At 37.2% G+C, this 19,895-nt stretch overlaps 1 protein-coding gene across 1 annotated transcript in view; it reads left to right on the top strand.

Moving 5' to 3' along the window:
* Positions 1–1,554: 1,554 nt before the first annotated feature.
* zgc:154142 (uncharacterized protein LOC555481 homolog) overlaps positions 1,555–19,895 on the top strand; it is a 43,057-nt gene continuing 24,716 nt past the window's right edge. Inside the window, exons 1-5 of the mRNA XM_041784109.1 lie at positions 1,555–1,711; positions 6,872–7,002; positions 7,709–7,802; positions 9,951–10,091; positions 10,338–10,435. Coding sequence (XP_041640043.1) covers positions 1,555–1,711; positions 6,872–7,002; positions 7,709–7,802; positions 9,951–10,091; positions 10,338–10,435 — 621 coding nt within the window. The remainder of the gene's footprint in view (positions 1,712–6,871; positions 7,003–7,708; positions 7,803–9,950; positions 10,092–10,337; positions 10,436–19,895) is intronic.

The raw sequence follows: 19,895 nt of genomic DNA, 5'->3' as shown, positions 1-19,895 counted from the left end.
CAGGTAGTGGGTCAGGACCCAAACTGGGTTGCAAAGTTGTTTCCAGTGGGTCGGGAATGTGTGCCAGGAAAAGATGTGTCAAAAAATGTATGCTTTTTTTTTTTAGGTGGAACACCGGACAGGAAACATGTTTAAAAATGGAAGTGCACGTCCAGCTGGGGGGAGACCTCGGGGAAGACTCAGAACTTGCCGGAAGGATTATGTATCCTGTCTGATCTGGGAACACCCCACACCCACCATGTACAACAACCATAAGTGGGGGGCGCAGATGGCCTTGTGGTTTGAGGCACACCCCATGTATGTGGCATGGGCTCGAGACCAGCCCACATGTCTCTCCCAACTCTCTCATCCCTCTGATTCTGTCCACTGTCCTCCTCTTTCAATAAAGGCATAAAAAGTCCAAAAATATATCTTTACAAAAAAACACAAGTGGACATACAGAATATCTATACTTCTTTCTTAGATTTTCCTGTGATGATAAGTAAATTTTGGACTTTTCCTCATGATTTCAACTGATTTATCTCCTTTTCCTGTATAATAAAACTGTTTTCCCATGATAATTAAAAAGTTTATTGAGAAATTTATACATTTTCATGCTGTCTTAGGAAAATGGAATAAAATAAAAAACGCATGCATTTCCTCCCATAATCATTTGCTTTTTAAACATGTTTCCTGTCTTTATTCAGTCGTGTTTCAGCCCACTGCACCAGTGGTTATGAAATAAAATATAAGTTGTTGAACATTTTCTCATTCAGTCTCTCATAGGTGGTGGGTCGTTATGACCAGTTGAAAACCAGTGTTGATTTCATCAAATAAATCTGGGAGTAAAAATGTTCGTCAACAGCCTTTAATCCATGAGAAACACTAGACTGAGGCGAACCAAAAATAGGTATTTGATGTCTAAAACTGACAAAAAGTAGGTTTAGTTTCCGTCAAGGTGACTAAAATGAGACTATAATGTAATGTCATTTTTGTCAGACACTCAAAATCCATTATATTTCTCCGCTCTGGGTAGATCTATCAAAATATAACAAATCTGTAACTATTCTGTTTCTCGGCTGTAGAAAGCACAGATTTAGGAGAGTGCATAAAATTCCCTACTGTGATTTGGTCCCAGATTTAAGCAAGAGAATAAATGCTTGGACTAAAAGTAAAGACTAAAATGAAAGGACTTTTTATGGAATAGGTCTTTTGTTGTTTCAAATCTTTTGCCTCTTTGTAAATGATCAAGCCCTGTGTTTATCAGAGAGCTAAAAAATAAACCATATCATGTCTTAATGAACATGATGTGTCATCCTTTCCACTGAATTTTGATATTTCACTCACTTATCTAAAAGCAGATATCATAATGACCTGTTGATTGGGACACCAGCAATACCTCTACTCATTAACTTGTTATGATAGCATGTGATATATGGCCTGTGAGGCCATGAACGCTGTAATTACATCTGAAGGGGCTCAAGGTTCATCTGTATTGCACATATACCCCAGCCCTGCTTGAGTTGGCAAGAGGAGGTGATTGCTGGACAAGGCAGAGGCTGGTTCATCTTCACGATGAAAATGGATGTGGAGAAGGGTCGCCGTCGCTCCAAGGGTATGAGCACCTTGGAGAAGTGTCTTATTTTTCTCTTTTTGGCCATGACCGGCACCTGCATCGGTCTGGTGGTCGTCTACGTCATTGACAAAGGTGACTCTTCTACGCACACAGAAGGTGAGTGTGTACATGCAGAAAAAACATTACCTTCTGTTTGTATTGACCACTTCAGACATGTGACAACTATGACGTCAGTCACTGCAGCGAACAACAGAAGTACTGGAGCCAATGTAAAAGCAATTTAAGCTCATCAGATATCACAGGGATACAGATAGGAGGCAATCAATGGAAGAGAATACACTCCAGTGCTTTTATTCTAAGAAATGTCAGGGCCCGACTCATGTCGATGTATGTAGACATACAAAAGTAGATGAGGGGAAATACAACACGACAAGGGAGGGATGATGGAGGATCATAACTAAAAAAATGAGAGCTTCAGTGACTGAGCTACTCAAAGAAGTAATTTGAAGATCTGGACCCGCAGCTTTGCTTGATGAAAGAAACTTTTAATTATAAGGTCATTGCCTCTATCCATCATGCTGGCTGCAGAAGGTGACCCATCGCACCACTGGGTGAAAAATGACGATTGGCAGAGACATTTGAAAGTTGAAATTACAAGGGTTGAAAATTGTCCAGAAACCAGAAAAATGGACAAACATACACAAAATATTGTAAGTGCAAAATTCACCCTAAACAAAAATGATTCATGCATTCATGTTATCTAGGTTGTCAGCAGAGAACTGACAATCTCCAGTGTGTTAAAAAGGGATGCAACTGGAGTGCTTCTGGTGTCTGTCAAACCATCGGTGCTCATGGAGGGGAAAACTTCAGAAAAGGGTTGGAAAGCTTCTGACCAAAAACAGTGGCAAAATATTCCAAGTCCAGGCACCCCAGATGGATAAAATAACGTAAAAGACCTTCAATTCGAGAAACATTCAAAGTACACCAACACATTTGGGCATGTGCCTTCTTCAAGGTGTAGAGACACCAGTATGTATGATTGCCCAAATATTTATTTTTATTTGTTTTTTTAATATTTTTATCATTGTAACAGGATGTGTCATTGTAGGTGCTGTGATAGTGCACAACATGCTTGTCATTCATGAAAACTCTGAATATAGGCTGCTACATACAAATTCTCCACCGTCTAAATTGCACAAAAATGTTGGTAATGTCAGTGTCAGTACTGAAATGCATTAGGTACCTACCTTTTAATGCATTTTGATATTATAAAATCTAAGAGAGGTTGTCTGCGGATCATACATCTCACACACTGCATCTGTCAGAACAGTGACACATGTTTAAACTTTTCAAAATAAAATCTGATTAAACCCTTTGTTAGGTTAGGGCAACAGTGAAAGTAAAGGTTAGGATACCAAAACTTGAAAGTTAAAACTTGATCTGCAGATCTGATTTGAAAAATAAAGCTGAGTAAACAGTTACAGGGGAAAAAGCTCATCCTACATGAAAACATCCAAAATCCTAGCAACATAACAAATGCAGCAAATGTAGTTTACATAACTCCATTAAATGGAGAAGTTACATGGGCATTGGAGCTACGTAGCTAAAGCTATAGCTCAAAAAACTCATGGAAATCTTTACTAATGAAGCTACAAACCTACCTTTATCTTCACTACCTATGTTATCTGCAAGCTACATTAGCTATGTGGCTACATTATCAACAGTTAACAAAGCTATGTTAGCTTTAGCTACTTTAGCTACATTTGTCAGAGCTGCATTACTAAATCTTACTTAAGCTTGGTGTACACTGTGCGATTTTCCTGCGATTCAGCCACAAATTTGGACTCTCAGTCGATTGGGCATCGTTTCTCGTGCTGTGTACAGGTGCATACGATGGCCGACCACAGCCCGTCATACGACCTGCTCCCCACTGGTCGTGAGGATTTCTGGCATGTTTGATATTTTGGTCGTACAACTCCAGACACTTCACAGTGAGAGCAGAAATGCGAGCAGAATAAACAACTTTGGGGGATTGTTTTCCTTTGTAACCTGTCAGACAGCATCCTAAATTACCATGATAACATCTGGAATGACTTTCTGATGCACCTCCACCCTTGCTATGATAAAGTAAATAAACAAGCAGGAAATATTCCTATCCGCGGACCTGCAGCTGACACAGAGGTGATGCTGTTTGTGTGTGAGACAGAGAGAGATAGCGGGAGAAGGAGAGAGAGAGAGAATATGACTGGAAACACTTCACCCTCAGACCATGAGACTTTTTAAAAAGGAAACTCCACGGGTTTCTGTCACAGTCCGTCCAGACTTCAGTCACACAGTGTGAGCACTCAGGTCGTGCACGACCGTCGGATCGTACAGTGTGAGCACACAACTCTTGCGCGATAGTCGTGCGTTGTAAACGATTCAGTTGTACAGTATGAGATGACACTCTGCCACGACCGTCGTACAGTCAGCTTAAAATCTCACAGTGTACACCCGGCTTTAGGGACATTGGCTTAAATAGTAACGTTAAATACATAGCTAGTGTAGCTATGTTAGCTTTAACCAAAATATATTTTCTTCTTAAATGGAACCATACATATATTTTTAGGATGTATTTTTGGGGGCTTTTTATGCCTTTATTTAGAGAGAGAGATAGTGGATAGAGTTGAAATAGGAAAGAGATGGAGGGGAAGTGGGGAAGAGGCCGCAGGTGAGACTTGAACCTGAGGGCGGGACTTAACCCCACGGCTTGTGCCCCAGACTATACAAAATTTAATTGCAGATTAGACGTCTGACCTTTTTCACTGATTTATTTGTGAAATGTTGCTTAGTTTGCAATGTTTGCAATGTAGTTATGTCATGAATGTAACTGCCAGTCTTTGTTTATGAATAAAGTTTAAAAAAAAAAAAAAAAGGTCAAAAACTGGAAATATGCTGTACTGGCAATTACAGCACTTTAGTTGTGACAGACGGCGTCTCACAGTAACAGTCTGCAAGAAGGGTTGCCTGAGATATGTTCTGCAGCCAGACTGTCTTGGAAATTTTAAAACACATGGCTGTGAATAATGTTGATGATGATATGAATTATTTTGGCAACCTAAAACATTAAACACCTCCTGTATAGTCATTTCATGATAATTGTGTGTGTAGCATCTTTATACAGTATGCCAGTATAACCTCCTCCACCCTCATTTCTCCCTACTGTCTTTACAGTTTCTATTAAAAAAACAAACTCCATTATTTACTCTTGTCTCACACAGAAAAACACAATTGTTCTTGTTTTCTTTGGAAACTGAATTGTGTTTGCCTGAGAGGACTTAAGTGGTTAAATCTCTGATATCAGCTGAACCAATTTGCTTTTAGCATCACATACACAAGAGTCGTCTGCATCCCCGTCTGTAAGAGAAGTGCTCCAGACTGGATGTACAACAAGGAAGCACTGTTTCACTAACACTATTATTTATTCTAGTGTTATTACGCAGCTGTGTCTTCATCATTGTAACAAATGAAAAAATCAGTTTGTCTTATGAAGAGAATTAAAAGGATCATTTCCCTCTTAAATGAGTTGGCGTGTTTTACATAACAGACATAACATCATAGTGATGTTGTGCTTAATGGTAAAATGTCATCCAGTTTTATTGTTGTTAAACGCAGCTGCACTCTGAGCTCAAAAACACAAGCTGCTGCAGCCAACGGGGAGGAAAGCCTTCTGCTGCTGAGGATGATGACACACTGTATAATCAATGCTGTTGCCAAGGCTTTCCTATTGATTGGAGTTTCACTGCGCAAAGTATGTATTGTTTTTTAATTTATTTTGTTGATGTTACTGTTCCCATCTAACAAGAATTGTTTATATTTGCACAAATGAAAAAATAAAATTATGTATGTGGTTAAACCAGCAATGCGATCAATCAACCCATTACTTTTTATATCGCACCAATTCATAGCAAATATCATCTTGGCACTTGACAAAAATGAACAGGTCTACACTATACCTTTTTAAAGAAAATACTATTCATACAGACGAAATATTAATCCACCATGAGTTCAGCACAGCAACATTTAGCAAAGTCACAGTTGGAGGAAAAAACTGCTTTTAACAGGCAGGAACCTCAGGCCACAACTATTCCAATAATATTAGTAACTATGGCGATATTGAAATAGATTTGACTGATTTTTGAAATTATAACAGCTGAAGATGAGCAATTAAGTATACCAGTGTTGGGGTTTTTGTAATGCTAGATTCTGGTTATCATCAATGTATTAATAATAATTATCAAAATTATAAACAAAGATAAATAATTCAAGGTAAATCTGTAACGGGGCACCACCCCTGCAGACAGGGAACAGCAACCAAAATGAGCAAAAATCAGTCTAATTCTAAAATGTAAATATTATTATTTTTATTTAGATATATTGGTATTTAAACAAATAGAAGGGGTGAAATTCAGCTCTGGCCTTTTCAACCAGTAAGTTATTACAGTGTGTATTCACAATAACCATAGGCGACTTCTCTCTAAATCTATAACAGAATTTATGTAACAAAGCATCAATAAGAATCAATGACTCCTAAAAAATAACTATTATAAAAGTAAACTATAAAAAACAAACTATTAGCAAAACAAAGCATGATAAATGTGTGCATGACAGTGTAAGAGAGAGAAGAGACAATGGCTGATGTTCTTAAAATGGCTTAACCACGTGTGATTTCACACGTGACTCTAAACATGGTGGACCTGGAGCAAATAAATCTCCTTGGCATGTTTAAGGAGTTTACAAACTCGTAATTTCACCACACAGAAAACCAGTGGCTGGAATTGGATTCTGATGGCAGTCATTATTTGCGTAGGTGAAGGCACCACTGGATATAAATGGACACAGCAAAGTAAATCACCAACACATAAGCAGAGACAATAAAACAACAAATGCTGCTTTTAGCGAATGCAAAGTGTTTCCTACAGTTGTTTCTGCATAGATCAAAGCCTTTTATTTGTGATCACAGTGTGTGATTAGAGTCTGGTGTCCAAGAGAACGAGAAGTGAGCAGAGGTTAGTCCATTAAAGTCTCGTCCATAGTTTGGATGGGTCTCAAGCAAGTGAAAAGTCTTGTGGCATCAAACTTTAAGACCAGAGCTGGGCGTATCCTCCTACGGCAGCAGGAGAGGAGTTGCTCATCCCTCTTCTGATACCAGTGGGCTTTCTGCCGATGTGGTGAACTTTTTGTCGTCTTAGGTGCTTTGATTGGCAAGAAATTTTGAAAACTCAAGGGCTGGAATGCATTTTTGATCATTACACAATTGTTTTTATAAAATTTCAGGTCCAGACTCGGGTTGTAACGGTCCTCAGGAGCTGTCTGGAGAGTCAGGCACTTTCACCAGCTCTAACTATCCCAACAGCTACGACAATGGCCAGAGCTGCACCTGGCACATCACTGTGGACCCAGATAAGGTGACATATCAGCATTATTGTTCCCTTCCAATCCCCAAGCAGTGCACTGTATACTGTACCATTTTAACTGTCAAAAGTAGTTAAGTAAAGGGGGAAAAAACTCATGACAGCACTTAATTGCATCGTCATTTCTTTATTTATTGTAAAATGGATATACATTTTAGCTTGGCAGTCTTGGCAGTGGCCGTCTGAGATCTATGGTCTGCAGCCAGACTGTCTTTGAAATTATTTTTCACTTTTAAAGCATGTATTCTGCCACTTGTCATGCTGATCAGCATGCTTCTCTTAAGTCTCCATTCCAGCCTTTTTAAGTTGTTTGTGCCTGGGGTCTAATGATCAGAGTTTGTCATGTAACTGTAGGGGGAAACTGTTTTATGTTAGGCCAGGACAGCTGGGATGATTGCAGCCACAGCTCCTTGGACAGATGGCTGCCTTGTCTCTTCCATTCTCCTCCCCACACCCACAGGAGAAACAAAATCCTATATTCTCTGTTAGTATGGCTACCTCCCTCACTGCCTGGCTAACAAACTTCCTTTTTTTCTCTCTTTAAACCCACAGATAGAATCACACACCTGACTGTGCATTTGTACATTTCATGCACACACTCTCACACGTGTGCTCTCTTCAACAGCTGCCAGCTCCTCTCTCTTATCAGCTTCTCAGATTAAAAACGGAGAGATGAAACACCTCTGTATATCTTTCGCAGGTGATCCAGCTGTGGTTCGAGGAGTTTGCTTTGGAGGATACTCAGCTCTGCACAGAAGACCTCGTCACCTTGAGAGACTCGCTGGGAACCATTGGTAAAAATGTTTTTTTAAAAGCTTGCAATAATCACAGTTTTAAAAAGATATGTTGGCTCATTTTTCTGTCATTTAATGGATATTTGGACACACACTTGGATTCAATATGGCCAACCTTTCAGCATGCAGCAGCAGCTTTGATGTCCTGTCCAAATCAGTCCATCCATCCATGGACAGACTCAGCTAGTGAGCCAGACAGCTCTGCTGGTCCACTGCACACGGCTCTACTTTCAGTAACACAAACTCCCCCTCTAGTTCACCAAGCAGTAGGCACAGTTTAAATCAGTGCACTTGTTTCCCAGAAATTTCATCATCTATTTTACTGTCTTTTGAATATTGACAGTCTGTTAAAGCCTCAAACATATGAGGTTGGGTCACACATTTTTAAACTGATGGAAAACATGTGAAGATTTGATTTCAAAGAGGTAGAAAACACTTTAAATTATACATTTTTACCATTTATGTCAGATGTAACAATACACTCAACTCATAATAAAAATCATGGTACAGGGTTAAAGATATGATTTTATAACTAATGTAAATAACTTTCAAATTTTCATTCAATTCAACTATTAATTGATGAATATAAATTTACCATATTCTTCCCAAATATGAGAGATAAGAAAAGGTTGTTTTTTTTTTAAGGCTGTGTAGTTAACAGTGATTGGAGTAGTGCGTTATAAAGTAATCCATTAGAGTAGTGGTTCTCAAGTGGAGGGTAGAGACCAAAAAGTTTAGGTTAGGTTAGGTTTTACTGTTTTAGCTGTTTCAATGAGGTATGCAGTATTATGCACAGCCTGTGTGATACTGAATGCCTCTTCCCATTTTGTAGTCAGGTTGTGAGCATATTAATAAAGAGCTATAAGGTTTGTTATCCCAAACTCCTGCAGTCACATGTTGATGTGTCCTTGGGCAAGACACTTAACCCCAGTTTGCTCCCATGTGCTTCGTCTGTGCCTTCTAGTGTGTATGGATGCATTTGAATGGTATTAGTTGATACTGATGACTACTTCTTCATAGCAACCTATGCCATCAGTGTGTGAATGAAGACTGAATAGTTTGAAAGGGTGTGAATGGGTATGTGTGACCTGTAATGTAAAGCATTTTGATTTGTTAGATGATTAGAACATGGGGTATGCAGTATCATATACAGGCTGTTTGTAATACAACATGCCTACACCCATTTTGTTGACTTTTTGGATGATGCTACTTCATAGCGATATGTCTGAAAGCTTATGTTTTACTGTTTTTACTGTTTGGATGAGACATGCAGTATTAAGCACAGCCTGTGTGTAATACTGCATTCCCTCACCCATTTTGTTGTCAAGTTGTGGGTATATTAAAGCGCTACAACAATTGTAATGTCTGGCAGTAGGCGAATGTAGCTCAGGAGGTATAGTCAGCCATCTGTGGTCGTGGGTTCAATTCCCAGCTCCTGGAGTCACATGATGATGTGTCCCTGGGCAAAACACTTCACTCCTTGGGCAAAACACTTAACTTCTTGGGCAAAACACTTAACCCAAATTTACTCCCACTGCTTCGTCTGTTATAAAAGGTGGTCAAAGGGTAGGCGTGGCCTGCAGTGTAAAAGTGCCTAGACTCATCAGATGACTAAAAAAGCGCTACACTAGCTTATTTACATTTACCATGTGTACTCTTGTGTGTTATGGACAGTGGACTAGGCTGTTCAAAGACAGACATACAGTAGGCTAATTGCTATTTTTATGGCTAGCATGTGGATGTAGTTAAAGGATTTAAATTTGAAATATTTCTGTACTTTGTAGGTAATGTATTGATTCACTCTTAAAAGGTAACTCTATCCAATACTAGTAGTTTTTTTTTTAATAAAAAAAGGGGAAAACGTGCATCTGACATAAACAAGAGAAGACACAAGCAGACAGTGCCCTCTGCTGGCAAACAGAAGGACTGCTATATTCATTTTTTATCAAACTGATTTAATGTGTCCATGTTTGTATGGATTTTTTATGACATTGCCAGGTATTGTTATATTACTAATTTATCAAAAATACTTTTGTTTCAACATTGTGATCATATGTGATATTCAGATATGATGACCCATTTTTTCATTATAAAGGAATTATCTGTGTAAATTTTATTGTCTCTTAATACACTTTGTAATATTTGCAGGTAAATACTGCGGCTACACCAAACCAAACCCAGTGGTGACACTTACAAATCACCTCTCGGTGTACTTTGACACCAATGACAGAAAAACAGACCAAGGATTCAAGGCTCATTACAAAGCTGTGGATCCAAAGCTCGCACCAGGTAAGAAGATGAGTGGAAATCCATTTCAGGAAGAAAATTGCCTTGGCTCTGGTGTAATGTTAGATATATATTTATATATTACAGTATAAGACTGACCTAGAAAGTCAATGTTACTGTAATGGGTGGTGTTTGAAGAGAGGGGTAGGAGAAGGTAAAATGAACATGGGTGGGGTGGGGTGGAGTGGTGTATTGTAGGTATCATTGAGGTGTATGTGGAGCTGAAGTGCCCTTCATGCCTGCTCACAGAAATAGCCGGGGCCGGTGGCTTTCTCCAAGGTGACCGAGGGGATCTGATGACCCCCAGCTTCCCAGAGCAGAACTACATAAATGGAGCACTGTACCAGGTACTGACTCATGGAAACAAGAAGTAATAAAAACTAGAATGTGACAGCTACACTGATACATTTATTTGCACTAACTTCCTCCAAAACACTGCTTTATCTAAGCCAAATCAAAATGGCTATGCTATATAAGACATTTATCTCCATACAGTTTTTTACTGATAAGACAATGAGCTGTTCAGACCAAAGTGGCTCTCATGCCAGGCTGAAATGGTAATTTATGCTGCCAAAATGGTCATTTTATTGTGGGTTTAAATGAACACTTGGTGGCCACACAAGGAATGAGTTTTTGGATTTTTGCATTGGCTTTAGGCTCATGCTTGGATCAGACTGGCCCTACAGTCCAAAAATAAAATTACTCCCTGTTTATACAAAGCATAAACAAACAAATAGTAATTCTAAATCAGGATAATGAAATAATAAGTTTCCCTAAAGCCTTCTGGGAAACCAGCCAGGAGCAACGACCTCAAAGATCTGAAAATCAAAACCACCATCACAGGTACACTGTAAAAAATGTCCGTAGAAAATACGGCAAAAGACTGTCAAATAGCAACAGTAAAAGACCGTAAAACAAATAAACATATATTACTGTATAAAATACACAGAATTGCTGTAAATCAAGCAACGGTATGAAACATAAATTTTTACAATTAAAGTACGTAATAATTACAAAATTGTACCGTTTAAACGAAAGAAGATTGTGAAAATAAAGGAAAAATACTGTAATCTTCAAGACGGGCAATTACTCTAAAAATTACAGTAGTATTTTGTTACAATTACAGACTTTTCTCTCATGTACATTTAAATTCACAGTAAAAATCTGTGAAAAAAATTGCAATCACATACCGTAATTTTAGCAGGGACAAGAGGTTAAAAAAACTGTATGATCAGGAAAGTTCTGTAGAAAATACAGTAAAAACCTGTCAACCTGCAAAACCTGTGAACAAGCACCAATTTGTTGTTATGTTCACATTTGTTTCTCAGTGCTACACCACATAATGCTGCCTTGTGAAATAAACGGACAGTTACAGTTAATATGAAAACCTTATTGAAACAAGAATGGTACCAAAAATCATTTTGTTTGTTCTTAATTTGATGGATGAAAGTGGTCAATTATTTTAGTTTAACTGATTTATTGGAAAAGAATGATGTTAATTGCTCTCACAAAGAATGCCATTGCATTTGTAAAGCCATTCCACTTCCTTTAATGCATCTAACACAAAATACATTGATGTACTTTAATGTTTCAGTTGATTTTTCAGAACTGAAATTGGATGACACATATTACTGATAGGAAATATAACAAGGTAATTGGAAAGAACTATTTTATATATACATAAAGAGAGAGAGAGAGAGAGAGAGAGAGAGAGATACATACTGTATATATAATATGTATATAATACAGTTGAATATATAGTATATACATTATATAAATACAATAGTTATTTTTACTGGTTAAATAACTTAAACATGAATGCAAATAGAATGACAAGAAACCCTCCATAATCAGTTTTAAAAATGAATGGGAACTGTACATATAGTCTATCAAATTGATTTCTAAGGAAAAAAAAATTCTTAAAAAAAAAAAAACAATATGAAACCATGGTTTAGTTTCTGAAATTTTAATTTACTTCTCATACCTTATGTAATTTAATCTAAACTTCTCTTTACCTGTATGTGGGGTTATTTATGTCTAGAAAATATGTTTTGTTTCATGTGCCAATGCTGGATTAACTATTGGAATCTGTTCAATAAAGTTGTATCAATATAAAAAATAAATATATAAAAATAATTTTGAAAAACTGTTTCCCGTCGCCATTCAACCCTGTCTACACAGGAACGTTTTCTATTCTGTCTGTACTAGAACAGCGATTTGGGTGTTTAAAAATGGAACAATTTGGAAACGAGCTCCAGAGTGAACAGTTTTCAGTCACCTCCCTCCATGTATACAAACAGTGCTGCTTTCTCCAAATGCGTTTGCGCACTGTGGTTGCAGTCAATTGCCATGCGCGAATACGGTTTCGCGCAGGCGCGGGGAAAGAAGGACCTTGTACGCATGCGTTTGTGGTTCGTTGGAAAATCAAACCGCCAACGGCTGCCTGATAAACTACAGCGTTTTCGTGTCTTCTGTGGAAATATTTCATAAAGTTGCTGTCTGCTCGTAGAACGAGCTGCAAACGAAGATGGAATACAAAGCAGGACATTGGCGTGTATTAATTCGACGTCACCCGGAGCATCAGCCTACGAGCTATTGGTAAGGTATGTAAAACTTCTTTTGTCGTAGTGTTAAATATTTCTTGAGTTCTTTTCATTCAGTAACACCACGTGTTTATAGGTAGAAGTTAAATGGGTCAGGAGGCATTTTGTTTCAGTTCTAGACCAGCCAACATTGCTGTTTGATTTGTATTTTTTGCTGTCATTTTGGCGTGGAGAACGTTTAACACTTGCTGTGTTGGGGTCCATAAGTGAACCCCAAGCTCAGAGTTAACTCCGCCCACTTTAGACTTTTGAAAAATGCACAAAAAATGGGCGGTTGGGTACTGGGAACACTGGGAAGAGGGAAAGAAAAAGGGCGGAGTTTTCCAGATGAGGTGGGAGTGACCGTGAGGACCGTGATGTCCCCTAGCCAAAAGGTGAGAGTCCCGCCGCAGCACTGATGCTTCAGAGCGACCTAAGGTGAAGGATTTTTCCCCTTCAGAGTCACATTCATATCTGTGTTCAGAGTCACATTCATATCTGTGTTCAGAGTCCCCTGAGGCAGGCTTTCCAGCTTATTCCTACCCTTCCATGAATATGGGCGCAACTTCCGCTCCGTTCTATCTAAATGGGACTTTGCATTGAAATGAGATGCTAAACGTGACTATTAAAGCAATTTTGATACCAAACTACATAAACTTAGACTGCTTCACCTCAGACGGGATAATATTATTATTATTTCTCTAGCCTCTACTGGAGAGTTCAAATTGATGACATTACTTTAGATAACCTACATGGGCATATTTAGCTAACTTTATTAGCTTTATATCAGTATAAAAAGATACATTTCTAGTTTGTGGAGTTGCTGAAATTCTCATTTTACAAACTAATCCCTCTTAAATATGGGAATTATATTTATAAAATTATCCATGACTCAAGTTGCCAGCTCTTCAGTTTGGTAAATGTCAAGTTTTGTATTAAGAATTAATGATAAATTAATACTAAAAGAATCACATCCCCGATGCACTTAGACAGTGGACAGCATGTTGTGAGAGACATATTTAACTTTGTCATAATATTAGTACCATGAACATAGCAACAGGTACTGAGCATTACAGAAAATATGATTAAAACATTTCAGCTCATTGATTTAACATAAATGAAGCAGTATTTATTACAGCAAATATTTATTTATTTCAGAACAACCACTGTGGACACTAAATCACTTTAGTAAGCCTTTGGAAGAATCATGTTTTTGCTATTATTGTACTGGAAGTTCCACTTCCATTCATAGCTACAGTAGACCCCCAGGAATAATGTGGTATCCACCTTATTTACTTATCTACAGCTTATAATACAAACAATGTGAACATGTGATAACAAAAATATAAATATTTACAAATTCCAGAAGAATTCCCATTGAAACAACTGTGGTTCTTTGTTAGCGTCTATAGTTAGTTGCTGTACTAGAATACATGTATTTAATGTAGCCTACTTCCGTTTTGGCACCGGAAGTTTCGCCCATATTCACATTTACAGTAGCGGCCCCAGGAATAAGGGGGATAGTGTGGTGGTGGACTGTGGTGGTCCTGGGCACTACCTGTTGGCTCCAGCACCTCCTAAATGCACAATGGGGATATGTGCACGTCAGTGTCATGGCACTAAAGATTTAATAGCTCACTTGATTTTTGCAGGATGCCACAAAGCTCAAGATTCAGAGAGGACAGTTGGAGGGCTGCTCAGAGGACATAAAGGGCTTCTCTCCTGTTTCGACAAAAAAGAAGACAACCTCTTTTGCCTTGTTGAAACATTCTTGCCAGATGGGGTACCAGTGGAAAGCCTGCCCCATGTATTGTTTTTTGTAGTAAGTGGATCTCAGAAACACTTTAAAGACTCATTTGGATGGTAATGGATGATTTGCTTGTAATTCTTTTCTACTTTTATCATCCTCCCAGGAGCCTCTTGCTAGGCTTCAAGGCAGCTCATGCTATGCATTGACCAGCATTGGGATCCACTCAGGAGTTCCTACAGAGGTAATAATTTTTCCTCTTTAGAGGTAGTTATATGGTATAGTGTAATGCTGGCAAAATGTTTTATTTCCTTCCAGCCATGTGCATCATATGATACAATATCAGTTATTTTTATAACTGTGTTATCGTCACCTGTAACAACTGCTATCCTGAGGAAGACGGTTCAGGACAATAAGAGCCAAAACTAACAGACTGAAAAACAGCACATATCCCAGAGCAGTTGCAATAATAAACTAGAAAAGCACTCAGAGAGCGCAGACCTCCGCCATTAGCCCTATCTCCCAATAGTGAAGAGTCCTTTAAAAATTCCTAGATCCAGATCTGATCTGGATCAGTCCCAAAATCAAATCAGTTCTTCCTTTTGCCATTTCTGACATTTGGAAATTCCTGACATTCCTGGAAATTTCATCAGAATCTATCAATAACTTTTTGGGCTATGTTGCCAACAAACAAACTAACAAACCCTGCCGATCACATGACCTCCTTGGCAGAGGTAATGATAATTGCACTGAATGGAACTGTGCAAAATTTCGTTGTACTTGTGTACAATGACAATAAAGATTGTGGTTCAGATTTTTAGGTTTGATAGTGTCCAAATTTTCAAATTTAAAAAACAAAAAAAAAAATAGATGTGAAGCATTTTTTCTAAACCAAAACTGTTGTGAGCAGAAAAAGCGCAAGGGCGAGCAAGATGACATACAGAGCTGTGGGATCAACACACACTCTAAGTGGAGAGGGTAGCACCAGTCACAGCTTAGTGTTGATTTTAGAAGAACATATAAACACAGCAACACCCGTCTGATAACTGCTTAACAGCTGGATCACTCTACATGTATGTCTGCATTTTTATGTCTGCTGTAGCTTCTGCCACAAAACACAAGGGATGTGACAAGACATTCAGCTCACGGGACAAGAAGAGATTGGGTCCACTCCTTTTTTGAGTGAATTCAAAAATTGGATAGTACTTTGCAATCAGTGCATACATAAGTGTTCAAAACTTCTAAGTTGACATGATTTGGTGCTTTACCTTGTCTTTCTATTTTTCCTTACTCTTTTTTAAGGTCCTGTTTCTTCTGCTAGTGGTGACTAGGACTCCATTACTTCATACTGTCTCCGGTATTCCACTCCTCTAAAAAGACGCCAGTTTTCAAGGATTAATAATGGTAAGCCTTGCACAGCATTTTTACATATCTCAGTAAATTCTTTAGATTAATCTTTCTTTAAGCAACATGAAGCCATTTTATGTTTATGTTATGTAGTTTACACCAAGCACTGCATTAATCTGGTCATGTAGAAATACCCAGAATACTGCCATGCCACTGCTTTGTCCAGCTTGTTCTCAGTGTTCTGATGATCACACCATATGGGGGCCAATACAGTTTTCTGTGTGAGTCATATGTTTTCATTATGATTGATTTAAAATTCAGCACCCATCATCTTTGTTACAGCAAAATCCTTTTGCACCCCAAAGCATTTAGGGTAAGTGTACCCATTAGGCCCACCAAAATCTAAGTTCACGTATTTTTCATAGATACTAAGATGGTTTATAAACATGATCATTTGTTAGAATGAAGGATTAATCCCTCATTTGAAGGTATATTTATTTACTTATGCATATTTTAAAGAACAAATTAAAGAAATGTTATGAATAAAGTCAAAAGTGTGGCATGGCCTTAATTGGTACCTAAGTACCATTTAAGCCCACATGTGTTCCAAATAAGCCCACAACCACGTTTATTGACAGAAATTAAAAAAATTATTACATTTTTCAAGTAGTAAACATATATTAATTCAGTAACATGTTATACATGTTAGACACAATTTATTTTTTGAACTTGGCTTTAATGTTTGGCTTGTAACAATGGACCACCACAAACATGACTAAGTAGGCCTAAAACTAATTTTCATTGGCTTCAGTATTTAACATTTCATTGAACATTTTATTTAATATTGACAAAATTTGATTCAATATTGACAAAATAAAAAATGTGTTTGTTTTTAAAAGTATTAAATGACATTACAGTGAATCAACAATATCTTATTGAACTTAGATTTAATGTTTGGCTGTCACAACGATGATTTTAGGACAGTTGCTGTAATTCCTCTTTTTTGTTGGCATTTTTCCCACTATAAACAAATAATTATGCAAAATTAACTGACATAACAATTCTTCTGGTCAGTGTGTGATCTGTGATGTACTCGTGTTAATGAAGTTAGTATAACAACATCCAACACAGGATTACAGCGAAAAGCTATCAAACCTCAAAATTTCATTTTTTTCTATTGAAACACATCAGATGGGCTTAAATGGAACACACTGGGCTTAAATGGTTCTACAGTGACTACCAGGGAAATGAAGATAATATGTTCTCACCAAAATTAAACAAATATTTAAAGAAATGCCTGTAGCCTAAATATGCTGTAAAACTTGCCATCAATGTTATTCCTCTTCTGCCAAACTTTCTGAATTATCAAGGAATTCTTGTTCAAAGTTTTATGTAAGATTTATGTAAAATGAATCAGAAAACACTTAGTTTGTGTACTTATCATTTTTAATCATTAAGCAGTGTATCTATCAGTAGGGCTACATGTATTGACTAGTGATTAGCTCGCTACGCTAGCTAGCATGACTCATCTTTTCACATAAAACTAAATAGTAAGAAATTACAAAAAACTACCTGTTTATACACAAAAAAAACAAATCAATAATCTCTCAAATTACATAATATGAATGTACTTAACAAGTCAGTGGCTGAAAATGGTTGAAAAGAGGTTCTTTCTGAGGGGTCCCAAAACACCAAAGTTTTGAGGCGACTTTATCTGAGCCTCCTTGAGACTGCACAAATGTAGGCGGGCCTTTTTCAATATCTACAAATGTGATTGGTGTCAAACAAAAACTGACATATAATTAAGAAATTGTGTGATTGGACCAAATAATGTATAGCATAAGACAGGCCCCTCTTTTTTAGTTAGAGCATAGTTTGCAAATATTTATCTTGTGGTTCAACTACCTAAAATCACAATATAACCCTTATGAATGGTTCATACAAGGTCTTTTGCTAACACTTGTGGTTTGGGCTATTGTGTGTAGCTTTAAATCAGTGTTAATTTCGTCGACTAAAACTATGACTAAAAATTTTCATCGACAGCTTTGTTTTCCATGACAAAAACTAGACTAAGACTAACAAAAATAGATCTGTGATGACTAAAACTGACAAAAACTAAGTTTAGTTTTTGACTAGAATGTAATGTAGTTTTCGTCGGACATTCAAAATCCATGATATCTCTCCACTGTGGGTAATTCTGTAAAAAAACAATGCAGCTGTAGCTCTTCTGTCTCTCAGCTGTAGAAAGCAGGGACCCCAGGTTTGGCAGGGTGCAGAGAACATCCCACTATGACTTGGTACCAGATTTAAGCAAGACAATAAATGCTTGGACTAAAAGTAAAACCTAAAATGTGAGGACTTTTTATGGACTAAAACTAAATGGACAGAAATGACTAAAATGTGACTGAAACTAAAATTCATTTCACTTAAAGACTAAAACTAAGACTAAAATTAAAAATATCTGCCAAAATTAAAACTGCTTTAAATAATGACATCAATTCAAATTTATGTTTAGTTTTTACAGCAATAGCTATGTCACTTTTTTGTGTGGGTCCATATCTTCTTGGATATGTGAAGGAGGGGGGAGCTCAGTGGATACAAGCCTGGGCACCACAGCTCTAAACTATAGACGAAAAGCAAATTGCAATTAATATTCATAACTGTCTCATTATAATCAATAACGGAAAAAGTAATTGGCTGTTGTTAGGTGATTGCTGACTTAATAGCTGGCACTTGTGGGTACATTTGCATTTCTTCACCATTCTATTATAGAAATGATCTGTATGTACTGTACACACTGTTTATTTTATTCTGTTGTGCTGATTGTAAGCATGGCTTATTAGAGCCTAGTTTTCTCAAATTTACATCTGTGTAGGCATTAAACTGAAGCACTGAATCACTCTAACTTTGCTTTGTATATGTACTTCCTGCAGAGAGGATGGAGCCAGTCCAAAGTAGAACACCTGATGAACTGTGCTTGAGTCTTCAAGAAGATGAAGTTTCTTGGCCATGTGAAGCTTCCCAAGTGGAAGGCCTTCTTCAGTCAAGACTGGACTCATTACTCTTGAATCATTTAGGGGCAAGTGACTTTGTTTCATCTTCATGCATTACACCAAGGACTACCTGTCATACATATGGACACAAGCTTTTTCTTCCAAGATCTAAACTGCTTTGTGAGTATACAGACAAGTTATCAGATGTGTTGAAAGGTTTTTTATTGCAAACATATAACTGCAGAGTTTCTCATTGTTTATCAGAGAGCTTGAATCTTTTGTTAAAAGTAGGAGTATTAGGGCACTACTGCAAAAATCTAGCAAATTAACTGAAATTTCACATGTTTTGTACTGTATTTTTTACAGTAAATTTCTGGCAACCACAGCTGCTGGTAATTTACCGTAAAATTTAAAGTAAGGCAGTATTAAGCTACTACTGTAAAATCTGCAAACATCAGCTGTAATTTCTCATGTTTTGTACTGTATTTTTTACAGTAAATTTCTGGTAACCACAGCTGCCAGTAATTTACTGTAAAATTTTAGTAGTTATAATAAAATACCGTTAAACATTATACGGGTCTACTGTTTTTATTACTGAGATAGACTGTATTTAGGTTTAAAGGATTTCTGGTGTTTTTAAAGTAATTTACCGTAAACAGGTTTGTTTCATTATTGTTATTTTTACAGCCAGTCCCTGTAGAAAATGTTGTAATAGAGCTGTAATTTCTACATCAAATTACAGTAAGTTGTACAGCAAATTACCGTAAATATGGTTACAGTATAACTGTTATTTTTACAGCAAATCCTTGTATAAACGGTTACAATATTGTATTTTTTAACAGAAATTTACAGTAAAAAAAAAACAGGTTTGAACTGTAATATTTACAGTTGTAGAATGAAAACACCGTTTTTTTCTCATACATTCTCACCGTAATTTTTACAGTAAATCTCTGGTAACCACAGCTGCCAGCGTTTTACCGTAAATTTAACGGAATTTTTTTTACAGTGTAGTTAGAGCTAAATAAAATCCAATATTCACACTCATACAATTGATGCAGACAAATTGAAAGGAGCTTAAAACACGCTGTAAATAGACTATCTCTGATCACACACACCTTACACAAAAAAGAAAGCTGGG

The sequence above is a fragment of the Cheilinus undulatus genome, linkage group 4 (assembly GCF_018320785.1).
Source record: "Cheilinus undulatus linkage group 4, ASM1832078v1, whole genome shotgun sequence".
NCBI lineage: Eukaryota > Metazoa > Chordata > Actinopteri > Labriformes > Labridae > Cheilinus > Cheilinus undulatus.
Note: the sequence above shows the minus strand (reverse complement) of the source record. Positions and strands in the feature narration are given on the sequence as shown.